Source organism: Drosophila gunungcola (assembly GCF_025200985.1).
Source record: "Drosophila gunungcola strain Sukarami chromosome 2L unlocalized genomic scaffold, Dgunungcola_SK_2 000110F, whole genome shotgun sequence".
NCBI lineage: Eukaryota > Metazoa > Arthropoda > Insecta > Diptera > Drosophilidae > Drosophila > Drosophila gunungcola.
This window is the reverse complement of record NW_026453166.1, coordinates 61,086-76,083: the sequence shown is the minus strand read 5'-3', so window position 1 is coordinate 76,083 and position 14,998 is coordinate 61,086. Positions and strand designations below refer to the sequence as shown.

General features: G+C 37.0%; 3 protein-coding genes across 8 annotated transcripts in view; 2 read left to right on the top strand and 1 right to left on the bottom strand.

Annotated features, from left to right (window-relative positions):
- Positions 1-2: 2 nt before the first annotated feature.
- Positions 3-769, top strand: LOC128253624 (NADH dehydrogenase [ubiquinone] iron-sulfur protein 5). 2 transcript variants are annotated; one of them, XM_052982188.1, is made up of 3 exons: positions 3-144; positions 321-538; positions 600-769. In XM_052982188.1, the coding sequence occupies exons 2-3, from the start codon at positions 326-328 to the stop codon at positions 690-692; spliced, it is 306 nt and encodes a 101-aa protein (XP_052838148.1). In that variant the 5' UTR covers positions 3-144; positions 321-325; the 3' UTR covers positions 693-769. The 2 variants fall into 2 exon arrangements, with proteins under 2 accessions (XP_052838148.1, XP_052838149.1); XM_052982189.1 differs by lacking the exon at positions 3-144 and adding an exon at positions 236-257.
- A 377-nt stretch (positions 770-1,146) lies between these two features.
- On the bottom strand, positions 1,147-3,196 carry LOC128253622 (vesicle transport protein SFT2C). The gene is made up of 2 exons (XM_052982186.1): positions 2,860-3,196; positions 1,147-2,322 (listed from the first exon to the last, which is right to left on the bottom strand). Exons 1-2 carry the CDS (start codon positions 3,028-3,030, stop codon positions 1,891-1,893), a joined length of 603 nt encoding a protein of 200 aa, XP_052838146.1. The 5' UTR covers positions 3,031-3,196; the 3' UTR covers positions 1,147-1,890.
- Positions 3,197-3,795: 599 nt separating this feature from the next.
- The window catches only part of LOC128253598 (protein split ends), a 53,640-nt gene continuing 42,437 nt past the window's right edge, over positions 3,796-14,998 (top strand). For 4 of the 5 annotated variants that reach the window (XM_052982113.1, XM_052982111.1, XM_052982112.1 and 1 more), the window contains exons 1-3: positions 3,796-4,624; positions 5,077-5,091; positions 7,747-8,170. In XM_052982113.1, the coding sequence (XP_052838073.1) occupies positions 7,986-8,170 (185 nt within the window). In that variant the 5' untranslated portion in view covers positions 3,796-4,624; positions 5,077-5,091; positions 7,747-7,985. Of the gene's footprint in view, positions 4,625-5,076; positions 5,092-7,746; positions 8,171-14,998 lie in introns of those variants that run through there. The other variant, XM_052982114.1, reaches the window with a different exon arrangement.

The window sequence follows — 14,998 nt, the reverse complement described above, 5'->3', positions numbered from 1 at the left end:
AAACAAAACGTGGAGCAATTTGCGCGCTAACCAACACTGTCGGCCGCCAGCTGTCTGCAGTCGAGTAGTTGACTAACACTGGTCTGAAGCCGCAGATAAAAATACAAAATAATTGTTTTCATTGCGAACTCCCAGCAATATAAGGTGTGCAACTGAGCTTAAAAGTACAAAACGTGAATGGGAATACCCAAGAGGGCTATAGAAATTAAAAGAGTGATACTTACATCTCGTTTCTTTATTGGGAGCCTTTGTTTATTGTTACGTCATAGAGGAACTTGGTGCATTCATTTACTTAATTTGAATTATTTTATGTTCCGCAGTCAATATGTCGCTGACTCCATTTTTACGCCTTCCTTTAACGGACCTGACTGGCTGCCTAATCAACCACCAGACCTACGACAAATGCGGCAAGTTCGAGATGAAGATGATGGAGTGCTTCGAGGCGTACGGGTTGGAGCGTGGAAAGCGGGAGTGCGCCGACCTGATCTCCGACTTCCAGGAGTGCGTAGGCATGCAGAAGCAACTGATGCGTTTCCACGTAGGTTCCCCCCAGCTACATATCAACGATGAGTTCAATATTTTTAAAATGCGTCTTTCAGGCCATGCGAAACGAGCGCTATAAGCAGTGGCTCATGGGAGAGCGCAAGGGCCAGGAGTTCTTTGCGGAAAGTCCTCGCGTTGACGCCTATTAAATGGGTGCCTATATGCTCGGATAATTGTTTATTGGTATAGCCGTAACTGGCGTAAAAATAAAGAAAACTGAACCTGATTTGAATGGTTTATTTTTTTTTTTTTGTATTTCTGGCTAACAAGAGTTGATCTGAAATAGCCAACTCTTTTAATTAACAGATGTACAATATCGGTATATTAATGCTAGCCATATGGTATTTAATAAAGCTACGGTCACACTGCCACACAATTTGTTTTGCTGCTGAAAAATGTAATTCATTTTAGTTTAAAAAAAAAAAACATTCGGCACCAAACAATTCCCAAGAGGCTAAGCGCAGCAAAAGCGATCACCAGTCCTACACAAATCGAGATAAAATGCTCCTTGAATCGGTAAGAATGCCGGCGAAAGAAAGAAACCACAAGGTTTTAAGATTTACATAGTGTGTTTTGTTAATACTGGTTTATTTATACTTTAAGTTGTGAGGCGCACCTCCAACCTACAGGCAGCTGGACATGATGGCCAGATTTTTACAGCTGAATTCCATCCGGAGAGGTGTTGCTGCTTTTTCCGGGTTCGGCAGGCAAATATGTGAGTGAAACGGCAGGAAGTGTAATATGAGGTTCCAGGGGTCTGCGTGTTGTCAAGTATTAATTATGTCCGGGTAAAGTTTATATGCCAGCGCATCGATTTAACAATTATAAGCAAAAGTGTATTCTTTTGTAATGCCAATGATCGGCTTTTAAGGATAATAGTTTCGGGTCACCATCGATTATTTTCGCCACCATCTATACATCGAGTGGAACAACCAAATCTGGTGCATATTCGACGGAATCTGAGAGGATGTTTAGAAGAGCCGGCCAAATAAAGTCAGACAGAAGGGCCTTCTTAAAGCTTGAGCATTTAAACATGCTAAACAAATATCGATGCCTGCTGGACTAGACTACATTTTTTTACATTTTTTATTGACGCATTCTCCATATTGGGTCAATGTTTTCATCCAACCCTTCTATTCTAAACTGATGTGGATTTTATCACATACAAATTGCTGATAATGGGGATAAATAAATGTTAATGAGTCAACCTGCAAATAAATGTTATCTACAATAAGAACTGTACATTTAAGAGTCGTTGTATCACAAATATGGTTTATTTTGGATTTATCTATGAGTTTAATAAGTTACTTTTCGTTGCTGCGGTTTTGGATTTTCAGTTTTAAGTTTTTACACAGGCAGCGCACTAGTGGTCGCAGAAACGCTGGTCTTGAAGAGTTGCCCGAAGAACTTGAGTCCCGTAGCTCCTCCGGGCACCATCCCGAGAATCATAAACAGCAATGCAATTATTTGTGTCACTGCAAAGAGGGCAGTAAAAGCTGTGCTTCTCGCTACCAAGGCGCAGTATAAAGTTAAAAGCAAGCAGGAACTGTACGATATCGAAGTGAGCAGTCTAGGTTTGGAGAACATCTGCTTCAAAAAGGATCCAAATCCGGAGAGAAAACAGAAGCTCAAGATGAAGAAAAGGCTTCCGAGGGTGTAGAGCAGTGCAAACTTTCTGGCCTTTAGGATTAGGACGGGGATGTATAATGTAGAAAGAGCCATGCACAGCATTCCCATGCCCAAGCAGGCGACGAAACCCACAATTCGCTGCAGGCGGGACTGGAAAAAGAAAAAGGAAAAATCTAAAGTAAAGTAATCTGCATTAGTCAGTTAACTCTTACATCGGAGATAATTCAGACTGATGACTGATTAATAAAATTTGTTAGTGTGTAAGTTTCCTTACATGCCTTATCTATTTTTGTAACCTGTTCTTATATCATTACTTCTTCTCATTTGCAACATTTGTGCTCCTCACTAATATCACCTTATCAACATTGACATCTATTATAGTTGAGCGATGGTCGAAAGTATTTGACGATCTTTGTACAACTTATTATTATTATTATTATTATTATTATTATTATTATTATTATTATTATTATTTACTTCCCTTGTCCGTCCTAATTTAGAATATTGCGTTCCCGTTCGGAGTCCCCAATATCAAGAACACATTAATCGTTTTGAGTCGTTTACATTATGTTATTTGTGTTTTCCTCTGGGTTTCGTTGGGCCACTTGTTTGTACTGTTTATAGAACATCAACGTTCAACAACAACAAACATATGAACGAATTTGTTCTGCAAAGTAAAATACTTACCAATTTCGGGAAACATGAATCCTGAGTGTCCTTAATCCAACTATTTGCTTCCGGCTCAGACTTTCTAGTAAAAAATGGAACTTTAAGCTGTGGCAGCTTGACGTTAAAACTTTTTTTCTGGTCACTCTGCAGCAGCAAGTACTCGTCCAAGTCCGATTTTAAACTACTCATTTTAAGAGTATAAGTATAGTTATATTTCTTGCTACTTGTAATTTACTTGTATTTTAAGCTTAACCTTGTCGCACTAGGATAGTAAATAAATAAATAAATGGATTATATTAATTATCTGTCTGTCGTGTAAGCAAAACAAAACAAGCTGCTGGCCGCGATAACGATAACGATATCAGTCAGAGCTGCCCGTTTGTCTACTTTCCGGCCTGGTTTGGCTATTTCACTTGTTTTAAAAAAAATAATTACTTCGCTTCATAAAACCATTGCTAGGTTAAACTCGAATCTTGTAATGATTTTTTGAAAAAGCTATGCCCGATCAAAGATCCCCGTAAATCAAATGTTGAAAACAATTGACTTTATTAAGAGACTTACATGGTCTAAGAAATCATCATAAAGCTTAGAAGATAAATTCTTTATATAATACTTCGGATGTTCTATATTCGGTACATATTGTTGGCTATAGTTTATACAAAAATGGTACATAACATAACATTAAATTTATCTTGGTTTTTAGTCTTTGCAAATATCACAAAAATTTGAGTTTTAAAAAAAAATATAAATTGAGTGCTGGAAAATGCATGCACTTGACAAGACTCTGCTAATAGGTTTGGGCCGCTGCTAGAGGTCAGCTATGTTCTCAACCATGAATCGGGTAAGTTTTGATAAATATTATTTTCGGTATTTTTCGTTATAAAAATACTTATTAGTTTTTTTTATCGCTACGCTAGCGGCCACATTATGTGCGGTCATACTGAAAACCGAACTAACGGTCACATTGTTTTGAAAATTTTTAAGGTGAACGGATCGCGCGCGTCGTTCGCAGGCGAGAAAAAAAAACCAACACAACAACGGCGGCAGAGCAATTAAAGAAACGCCGCCAAAACACACACAACGAAAAAAATTATTGTTAGTATCTGAAAAAAAATCAAGTGCCCCCGCCCCTTTTCCCCATCTTATTGTGTGTGTGAGTGTGCGTGCCATCATCGGCGTAATTCTGTGTGTGTGCGTGCGCGATTGTATCTGTGTGCGAAAGTGCATTAATTACACCAATACCACGTTAGATGCAGCTATAACAACAACAGCTAGAGAAAGAAGAGTTAACGCAAATCAAATACAATAAAATACAAACAAAAACACAGGCAAAAAGCAAATGGAAATCGAGCAACAAAATAAAAGGCCAATAAATGTTAAAAATTAAATTTTTTTATTGTTCCCTATAAATTTTGTGATGCTCTTTCTGCTGAATGAAATTCGCAGGGAGTTTGCAGCTAAAATTCTCCCCAACATCTTAAGTGCATAAATACACAAAAAATAACAGAAAATACACCCACTAAAAGAAATTATTTAAAATCGTGTAAATTTGAACTCGGATCTGTTTTTTCGGATCGGTACGCAGAATAAGCAGAACTCAACGGGCGCGTCAATAGCTTTTTGAAGGTTTTCGAAGAAGAGGCAAAAGGAAAAGCTATTTCCACAAAATACATCCAGTAAAATGAGCAAGTTTCGAATACAGTCCAACTCGGGTTTACAACAAAAATAAAACAGCCATCGAAAAAGGATCCGATGATCAGCTAAGGAAATCCGCTCCAATGGTGTAAGTTTGAAAGATTTTCCCAGTGGCAAAAATGTTAACTTTGAATTTTTTTCTTATTGATAAAATCAGACGACACTAATATATAAACATTAGTTCATTAGCTACATTTCTTAAAAGGATTACGGGAATTACAACGGGAACAAATTTTGTATTATACTTTTTATCATGAAATTACACATACTATTAATATTATTTTAGAATTTAGAAAAAAAGCATTAGAGGTAAAACTAATTTTTTCAGTTTAACCATAAATACAAGGGCTTCTTTGTTGTAACTCATCGCCTAAGTCGATACAGTATTCCAGAGGAACTTTTCAGTTGGTCTTTTCTAAATTAAATTTCCATAAAAGTAACAACTCTATGAATTCGTATCTAAAATAAGAATTCTAAGAAAGATCAGCAATCATCAATTTGTAAATATTTATAACATGTATTTTTCGCATTTCTTTACAGCTCTCAACGCAAATGGTAAGAAAGGATAAATCTATGAAAATAGTGAAATTATTCACCAAAATGTAAGGAAAATACCGGACAGTGAGAAAGTGCATAACTAAGTGGAAAAAGGTTTACGAAACCCCTAATCATACAATTAACACAATCTTAACATTATGCCAAAATTTTTCAACTAAAAAACCATACATTTGATCAAGAAAAAGCACTTTTGATAAAGTGCTTACAAGGCATCTTAAAATGAGTGTTTTTGCACAACATATGTAAATTTTAAATTTCGTTTATAACTTAATTTTAAAAAATTAAAGTCTAAACGGATAAATACATTTATTAAATTATAAAGTATTAGGAACTCAGGAATTGTTTTTATTAGGAATTCTTTATTAAAGACGGTTGAGTAGAACTCAAACAAATGTCAGGATAAAAGTTGTGCTTAAAAATAGTGGAAGATTCCCACAAATTGCTCTTCGGCCGATCTATAACAAATGGCAGTACCAGTACAAAGAAAAATGGCACAAAAAAATGTGAGCTTGGTGGCAGCGACGCCGGCTGAGGCAGTGACCGCGGCAGAGGCGTCGCTACCGACGGGGCAGCAATTAACTCGAAAGCAAAGAATTTCATCAGAAATTCAAAGCATACACATACATACGTACGCACACCGAAACGGATGACGTGCAACGGGCTGAAAATAACGACGCCGACGGAGGCAGCGGCCACAGCAGAGGCGCAGAGAGAGAGAGACGTTGTTTGAAATTTGTAGCGGAAAATCCAGGCTGACAGCTCCCCCAACGTAGGAAAAAGTAACATGGCGACTATATATAAACCGTACTTGTGTGTGTGCGGGCTCCAAACTACAAAAACGAACAACGCAAAATAAACCGTGGCCAGGCAGAGCAAAAGAGAGGGGGCTGCTGCTCGTGCTAGAGTGAGAGCGAGACAACCGCTGAGCGTAGAGGGTGTAGTGAAATTGTCGTGTCGCTTGAAAAATCGATTCAGCTGCTGTGCGAGCGGGTCAGAGCGATGCAGTAAAACACATTTTTTCTTACTTAACCCGTTTTGTGTGCGTGCGCACTCCGTAAACACGTGTGTATTTGTGAGATTGGGGAGAGGAAAACTACAAAGTTGGCGCTCTCTCTTTCTGGCAAATGCGGTCGACCTGCCCTTGTGTTGGTGTGTGGTCACGTAGCCACAAACAAAAAGCAGATACTAAATCCATCCATACAAAAACTGGTTTCTTTTTTTTCTGCTGCTGGTAATGTTCATGAATTCTAGTTAAAACGCCCGCTTTAATGGGGTTTTTCCCCCTCAAGAGAGAAAGAAAACTACAAATTGCCGACTACAAAATGGCGAACAAAATAAAAAACAATGGCCAAGCACACAGGAAGAAATTTCGCTTTGAGTTTTCAGTGATCTTATCCTATTTGGCAGCCGAATATGCTAGATTTCTTTGTCTGTGCCTGTGCCTGATCCATTTCCCAGCTTTTCCTAATTTTTTGCGAGCCGCACCCCACCAGTTCTACAAAGCGACTAAAATCGCGTATCATTGCGGCCCCAAGTTTTGTGCGAGCAGAGCTGCGGCAGAGCTGAAACTTTCACGACACAAATGGGCCCAGCTAATGCGTCTGAGCGAGACGCACATAGGTCACTTATTTCCTACAGATTCCTCAAACACACACAGAGAGAGAAAATACATGGCTGTATGGGTGATTTCCTGCAGTGCCCCAAAAGAAAATACGTAGGAGATTTGGAGGCTACAAAACTACACGATTAATGGAAGAACGTGCACCAACAAAGCGAAAGAAGCACACCACATGACCACATAGCCATTTATAAATACACAGCCGAGAGATACTCGTTTTCCATCTACGACAAAAAAAGTACCAGCTATAAATTCTTTATGTATACACGAGTATATATCACACACACACTCAAACACTTCATATATTTTGTGCGCTGAAGTAGCAACAACAGCTAGCAGCTGGCTGTCTCTCTCTAACATCCACGTCAGACGGCAAACGTCAATTATAGGCAAACAAAGCGACGTTGCCGCTCTTCACGCTAGTCCGCGGCGCGGCAGAACAAGCGAGAGGGAGCTAGCTCGGCGACGTTGCCAGACTTCAGCGTCGAGTGAGTGTTGTTCTTGTAGTTTCCATGCTTCTTTAGTGCATGGAATTTTAACATGCTGTACCTCAAACCCCCTTTTTCGGGGGGTGGGGATTATAATAACGCGCTGCCGACGTCGCTGCTCGCATTTTCCACCTTCTCGCACTCGTATTGTTGCAGAGGAAATGGCCCTATACATGAAGTTTATCTTTATATATCTAGTACATGCTGTATTCTCGCTTAAATTGAAGCAAAAAGAAGAAAACACGTCTTGAGGCCCATTGAAATTTCAATAAAATTAAATTGATCTAGTTGAATTAAATTAAAAGCGTATTTTTAGTTGCTAAATGAAGGCAAATTGGCATAAGTGAAAAAATAACAAGAAGCTAAATAAATCAAGTAAATCACAAAAAAAAAAAAAAATAAAGAGGAAAACCATGTGAAAATCACAATGGAAAATGTGCATGTGCAAGTGCAAGTGTTCAACGAAAAAATTTAAGTGCCAGCTAGAAAAGCGAAAAATCTAATCCACATAACCCCATAAATTTCATCCTTTCTTTTGTAACGCAGTGCTAAAAATGTGCAAGTAAACCGAAAATCTTACCATAAGTAATTGAAAGTAAGAAATCCACAAAAGCCCCCAAATTAAACAAGCTGAAAATCGTAACAATTACCACACTGGAATATATAAAAAAGTGCATAATGTTCAATGGGAAGAGGGCTCCCATTTAAAATGATGCCCCTCTATACGACGCAATGCTCCTTCTAAACAGAAGAAGATTCTGCTGTGAGTGTTCCGTTGTCGAAACATGGTACGCGACAATAGCCGCAACATTTGTTTTGGAAAATTAGCCGAAACTACGACGCCGCACCACCACCACCAACAACAAACACAGCAGCTCCAACGACAATTCGTTGTGGATAGCAGCAGCACCATTAATCATAACAACAATAATAACAACATCAACAACAAAAACAATCCGAAATTGATAAGGTAAGTTTTGTAGGTCTCAGAATAATAGTAAAAATGATTAGAGAATTTTTTTTATTTATGCATTTTTGAATATTTTCCCAAATTGCTTTCGAAAACAAAACTACTCTTAATCTTAAACCTTCGTTCAAATCCATTAAGAACCCTTATACTAAAACAAATGAACTTGGAATTCTGTGAACATTTTTGGCTATTATTGTTTTTAAAAGTTTTACCATCTAAGTCTAAAGTGCATTTTTACCTACTCTCGCACGCAATGTTTTTTATAATCGCTCTCAATTTTAAAAACAATCTTTTTGAAACTATTTTAAAACATAGCCAAGGAAGTCACCAAAAAATGTATTTTTAACAAGATTTCCGGCTCAAATTGTTTATAAAAAAAGTATTTTTCGAAGGGAAAAAATCTTCGATTATTTACTAAAAAATAAACAAAAGCCCGTGTTAAATTTGAGACGTATCGGGTTAGCCTTTTTCGAGTAATGTTTGTCCCCGACTTTGAAAACAACATTTTAAGAAAAACGCGGTTAAATTTATACTTGTACTTTCAAGCACTCTGAACTGTCTTTTAAAATTTGCGTGTAACTCCGAAAATATTTACCGGAACGATATGAAATTTAAACATTAAAAAAATAAATAAAATAAATTAGGTTTTTTTTTTAATTCTATCTGTATATACCATAACCCCTTAAGTAGTTGCCTCAGTCAGGATTACACATTTTTAAATTAAATAACTAGAAAAAACAAACCGCCGACAAGAATGTAAGTCGTATCTTTTCGTTGCCAGCGCAGGCTTATATTCGCTGCCGCCCACACGAGGTCGTTCTAATCATTAAGAGGGGATACGAAAGAATCTTCGAAATGCATTTCTGAGCTGACTGCCAGTCAGAGCTGTTAGACTCTTTCTTTTTTTCAAATTTCCTCACCGTAAAATAGATACAAAAGCTAATAGTTGGCCATGCCCGAAAAAGAATGTGTATCTTTTTTACCTTGACTTGTCGTAGCTTTGCTTTTTTATCTAAGTATCTTAGCTGAGTGGGTTCCTCTCGGCTTGAGCGTGTGTATGTGGCTACCTGTACAAACAACAGGAAAAAAATGGAGAATAAAGAATTAAGAAAAAAGAATAGAATACGATTTGTGGCAATGTGGCTGCTTAGACGATACTCTCCACAGCTTGACACTTCTAGCCTATAAGTTCTAGGGCCTCTACACCCCGATTTAGTCAAATTTGGAAAAAAAAAAACTGTTAGTATATTGTAGTTACTTCTAAAAGTCTCCAATTCTTTATAACCCTTTTATAAGGAATTTGTATGTACTTTAAAACTTTACTAATAATATACCGCCCAACCTCTCTCTCATACCTCTTTTAATCATCTACCTTTGTTGCGTAATACTTTTCCTATCATTTCTGTGCATTTGTATGTTTTGTCTTTTTCGGACCCAAATAGAAGAACCAATCTGAGCAATTTGTTTTGTTCTGCGTCATTTTTTTGTATTTCATTCGTGAGTCAAAACAAGTTACTCGGACCCCTTCCTTTTAATATTTTCGTGCAGTGCAAAAGTCAAATGTTTTAATTGCTTCATTAGGCACAGCCAAAATGTTTTTCAGCAGAGACAAGACTAACACATGTTGTTTTCTGCTTTTTAATGCATCTGTTGGTGCATTAAGTAGTGTGGAAAGCTCCATTTGATAGTTTTGCGGTAATTATCAACACTAATCATTCCATTGGCGCAGTTCAAAACGTTTTTTATTGACATTGACAATGAACTCTTGTTGGTTAAGCTAAGAAGGGAGCACCAGCACTTTACAAGAAAATCCCGGCAAGTTATAATTTCAGTGTGAAGTTTGCAACGCAGTGAAGGAGACATTTCCGACCTTAGCATCTAGCCATGTCTGTCTGTCCGTACGTCCAAAGTACCCAAACTAGTCTCTCATTTTTAAAGCTAACTGCGTGAAACTTTTCCAAAAGTTGCCTTCCTATTGTTAAGTTAGTATATAAGTAAGAACGAACTGGATCGGTAGACTATATCATATAGCTCCCATAAAACAATTTAGTTTTTATTAAGCAATGGTTTATTAATATAGAATTACGCTTTTTATTTTATTAAAATCAGAAAACGTAATCATATAATGTTGTTCCAAATTAGGTTCGCCGGTTTGACTTTCTGCCCCATCTAGCACCGGCGAGTGAACTTAGATCACTTTATTAAATTCAATGTCGTTTTTCCCTTTTTAACAGGAGAGGGCAAGGTAGCAAAAACGACAATAATAATGATCTACATATATCAGATTTTATATACACAAGAATGTGTGTCTGTGTATGTAATTTTTTGAGTGCTTTTGAATCTTTTCAATGTCATGCTACATTTATTTTTGTGCTCTTGTTGTTGTTTTTACAATTGTTTTTGTTAAACAGCATCACAAGAATTTATAGTTTTTTGATACACGTCTTTTGTTTTTTTTTTGCCATTGAAGTTCTCCCTCTCGAAACGCAAAAAGGTTGAGAGAGGTGAAGAAATCAGACCAGCGTCCTACCAAAATTGAATATCGAATTGAAATAAAAATGGTTTTAGCAAACTCGGAAGTAAACACAATTAAAAAAAATAAATACTAAAACTTGTTATTCAACTTTGTACGTATTTTAAAAGTTTAATTACGTTACAGACTTATTGTTCTCTTCCAAAGGAACTATTTTATTGATACATATATATATAAATATATATATATTTAACAGCTTACATTTATCACCTGACAACATTTTATATATTTCAAAACTATGTACGTGAAAGTTTTAAACTAAGCAGACAGCAACTCAATTATTTTTTATTCCCAATAATTACCATACCATTGTACTTTCGTACTTGATAATTATTTAAATGTTTAGTCATGGACTGTGGCGTGTTTGTTTTTTTTTTTTTTGTCTGTTCTGTCTGCGGGGGGTCTGATGGGGGGGTCTCTGGTTACTCATTCCATCCATCCAATGACTACTTTTCAATGACGGGAACAGAAACAGAACTCTATAATTATAACCAACTCACACTTTTGTGGCGCTATTGTTATTATTTTATCTGCCAGTTGCGTATTTTTTTTCTGCTCTATTTTGCTAAAGCCGTTGGCTTCAGTGTGTAAAGCTCGATATAAGGAAATTGATCTTTAATTTGAAAATTTTGTTACTTCTTGTATTTGTAACCATGTTCTTCATTGGAGTTAAACTTTCTGAGAAAATCTCTAACAGATTTTTTTTGTATACCCTTATAGAGGGTATTATAGTTTAAGTCAAAAGTTAGCAACGCAGTGAAGGTGACACTTTCCACCCTAAAGTGTATATGTTCTTGATCATAGGATACCAGATACGCAAGAAAATCGTCGTTTTTATTTTAAAGCTGCAAGGGCTTGTATTCTTTTTTGTTTCCAATACGTTCAGGAACGTCAAGCAATAGGAATAGGTAGGCACGGGGCGGCGTATTATAGGCGTTCATGCCAGTTGTGCAATTATTTTCATATAGCCAAACATATTCCGCTGTTCCCTTGCTATTGTTTTGAACTCTGTATGCCTGGCAATGCACATTTCATTGTTTTGTGCAGTGTCGTAATGTAGAAAAACAATAACAAAATTCGCGCAAAAAAATCGAGTAGGTGCCATGCCATATAGAGATTGAGATATCACAAGGGAACGTGACGAACTCGGTGGGAAAAAGGGGGTGAGCGGCGCGATGGTGGTGCGGTAACGTAGCTTTGTATGGGAAATTAGAAAATTCCCAAATAATTTCACACATGAGCTGAGCTCGGGAACAGGAGACGGAGAGTAATCTCCGAATTCATAGGTCCGCCACTCCAGAACGCAACGTTGCCGCACTTCACATACGTTGACAAAAGGTGCTAAAGAACCGGACAGACAAAAACGATAATCATCAAGGGGCGATTGTGTTAGTTTATTTGGCCCTGTGTTTGTGAGGCCGAACGAAGAGGCTCAGAGCCAGCAGAGAAGGCGTAGTAAAAATCGATTATTATGTCCAAAGAGCTGACGAACGGGCTCAGAAAATATGGCCATAATACAGAACGGGTAAAAAAATACTTTACGTTACACCAAAAATATTATTAATAAGAGTTTAGTTTTCTGATATATATTAATGTGCTGAGTACGAATCTTGCCACAAAGATGTTCCTGCACATCTGAGTTATTATAAATTAACTTAACTTTGGAAACAAGTACAACTACTTGTCCTTAGAATATTTATTTCCAAACTATTCAAAAATCCAAAGTTAAAATGTGTAATTGTTCATAAAAATATTTTTATGAATAATAAGGCAGTCTTCTTTTAATAATCCCTGTCATTAAAACTACAGAATAAAAAGAAATATATTCAACTTAAGGTCCATTTTCTGAAAACGAGTCGAAATAATTTTTTGATCTTTAATCCAAACTTCCATCAACCTGTATGGTAATGATATATATTGTAGGGTCTAAAATGGCAAACTTTTGAGTATATCCTTTGCATGACTAAAATTATTACAAAAAGTCTATACAAACATATTTGTTATTCAAACATATTTGTTATTCAAACATATTTGTTATTCAAACATAAAAAAAAAAAACGAAAATAGTTAAAAACTACATCGCATTGCTGAACATCTGACCGCATCTGTAAATATAACCAGACGATAATCGAGTATATAAAGAAAACGGAGAAGGATGGTATGATGATATGACTGCTGGTTCAGATCGCCTCGGTGTTCTGTTACCTGTTTGCGGTTCTGTTTACTGATAACCAGTTGGGACGTGGTCTTGGGTTCGGATTATGCTTGATGATGGAGATGATGATGATGGGACTTTGTGACGTTGTCAACCGGTTTTTCGGCTTTCTGGCTATCGTAAACTCCCGATCAGGTGCATACATAATAATATGGCTGGTCGCATGAAAATTAAGCGACATTGTTGCAGCAATTTTTGTCGTTCGGCAAGAGAACTCTGCGCTGCAAAGATACAGATACACAGCATGCACACAAACTATAGCTGCGCGGCTACAAAGCTGCAGAAACACACAAAAAAGACAAAAGCGTTACGTTGAAGTTCGGCAACGTTGCCTTCTGTGGGGTTTGCAATTTCGCATCTAACAGATACAATAGTACCCCAGAGCCAGCTGTAGATGCCCGTTGTGCTTGATTTTCTTGTTTTTTCTACACACACATACACATACTGTCTGCTTGTTTTTAATTAGAGTCGAAAAAAGAGAAAAAAAATTCAAACAGAATTTGCGGCTGTTTTTTTTGTTGTACGAAGAGTATCTTGCAAATATACCGCACGTTGTGTAAACATCAGTCGCTGCCGCAGTGGGCGACGCTGTCGACGTCGCAGCCTTAGTATGTGTGTGTGCGAGCGATTGTTTGTGTAGTGTGTAGTTTTGTATCTGTATCTGCGTATGGATTTTTGTATCTTTGCCGTTGTGGTCGCTGTTTTTGTAGGTTTTCCTCTTCTTGTTGTCGTCGTCTTCTGCTTTTTCCTTTTCTGCCTCTTTTACACCAACTGTTTTATTTTTATGATGGCATTTTTGCAGCACTTGAATAACGCTCTCTCTCTCTTCCGCTCTCTTCTCTTTGTCGTTTAATTGAAAATGAGTCATGCTCTCACACAGATACTCACACACACAACACACATGTACAATTCAAAGTCCATGCCTGGTCAGCAAAAAAAAATACAATTTAATCAATTGGAAAAAAAGAAACAAAAAAGAAGAGGAAGTCTACTTCCACAATCCAACCCCAACATTAGTAAATAAATATAAACAATCCCCATTTCTTATTTTTTCCTGAAGCAAGAAAATATTTTTATTTTTACCCAAGTAAATACAGAAGACATGGATGCTAAGATCAAAGCGAGGGAAATTTTTTATTTGTCAATAACAGCAAACTTTTCAATTAAGCTTTATTACTGTCTGCCTATACCCTAGTAGATTTTTACATGTAAAGAATATTTCACTGAAGCAAATACTCGTCATCGAAAACAGCTGGCAAGTGTAAAGTTAAATTTAAAGGGTGAAAAAAAATATTCAATTATCACTCACAATTCTGTCGCCGAGGAGGTGGGCCTACAATTGCAATTGCAATAATTGACTATAATTTCAATTTTTATTTTGCAAATTACTTTGATTTTGATCCCCATCTTTGCGCTCTTTGCGCTTTTATCTCCACCACCAATGTGACCATACGCGCTCGACTCCATCTGCTCCTCCCCTCCGCCAACTTTCGCCGCTATTAAAATCAGAGGGCTTATTATGTGTTGCAACAGACTTTTTAGTTTGCTTTAATAAACAAAAATAATAAATTCCGATTCTCTACGTTTTGGGACTTATTAAGTCCAGCAAAAGAATGACCCGATCAATAATCGACTATCGATATTTTTTTTTTTAGCAAATATGTTGGGCGTAAAAACTCAACAGCAGATATCTCAAAAAAATTGAAACTTGATCGTTTAGCTTTATTATAAGTTCGGTTTTAGAACATTTTATTTAGAAAGTACCAACTCCAGTTGGTTCACTGTAATTCTTTTAGCCCTGCGTTGCTAATTATTTTTGATTAGTTTGTAAGAGGGCGTTACGACCCGCATGGCTGACTTGGCTTGATTCGTTTGTCTTCGGTTTGGCCAGTGAGAGGACTGTCTTTCATTGCATTTAAGAGAAATGGAAGTAAGAGGTCATTGCACCCTTCCTTCATATAGTTTTTTCATTACATTCTTAGCCCAGGCTTAACAAATAAATTATTACAAAATACAATCTGTAAATGCCAAAATATTTTGCACTTGTTAGGCACTCGGCGCTATACTTTCGAGGGGCTTG

Coding starts and splice junctions, on each gene's coding strand:
- LOC128253624 (XM_052982188.1), top strand. CDS start 326: ATGTCGCTGACTCCATTTTTACGCCTTCCTTTAACGGACCTGACTGGC. Junction 539..599: donor AGCAACTGATGCGTTTCCAC/GTAGGTTCCCCC, acceptor TGCGTCTTTCAG/GCCATGCGAAACGAGCGCTA.
- LOC128253622 (XM_052982186.1), bottom strand. CDS start 3,030: ATGAGTAGTTTAAAATCGGACTTGGACGAGTACTTGCTGCTGCAGAGT. Junction 2,323..2,859: donor ATTCATGTTTCCCGAAATTG/GTAAGTATTTTA, acceptor TTCTTTTTCCAG/TCCCGCCTGCAGCGAATTGT.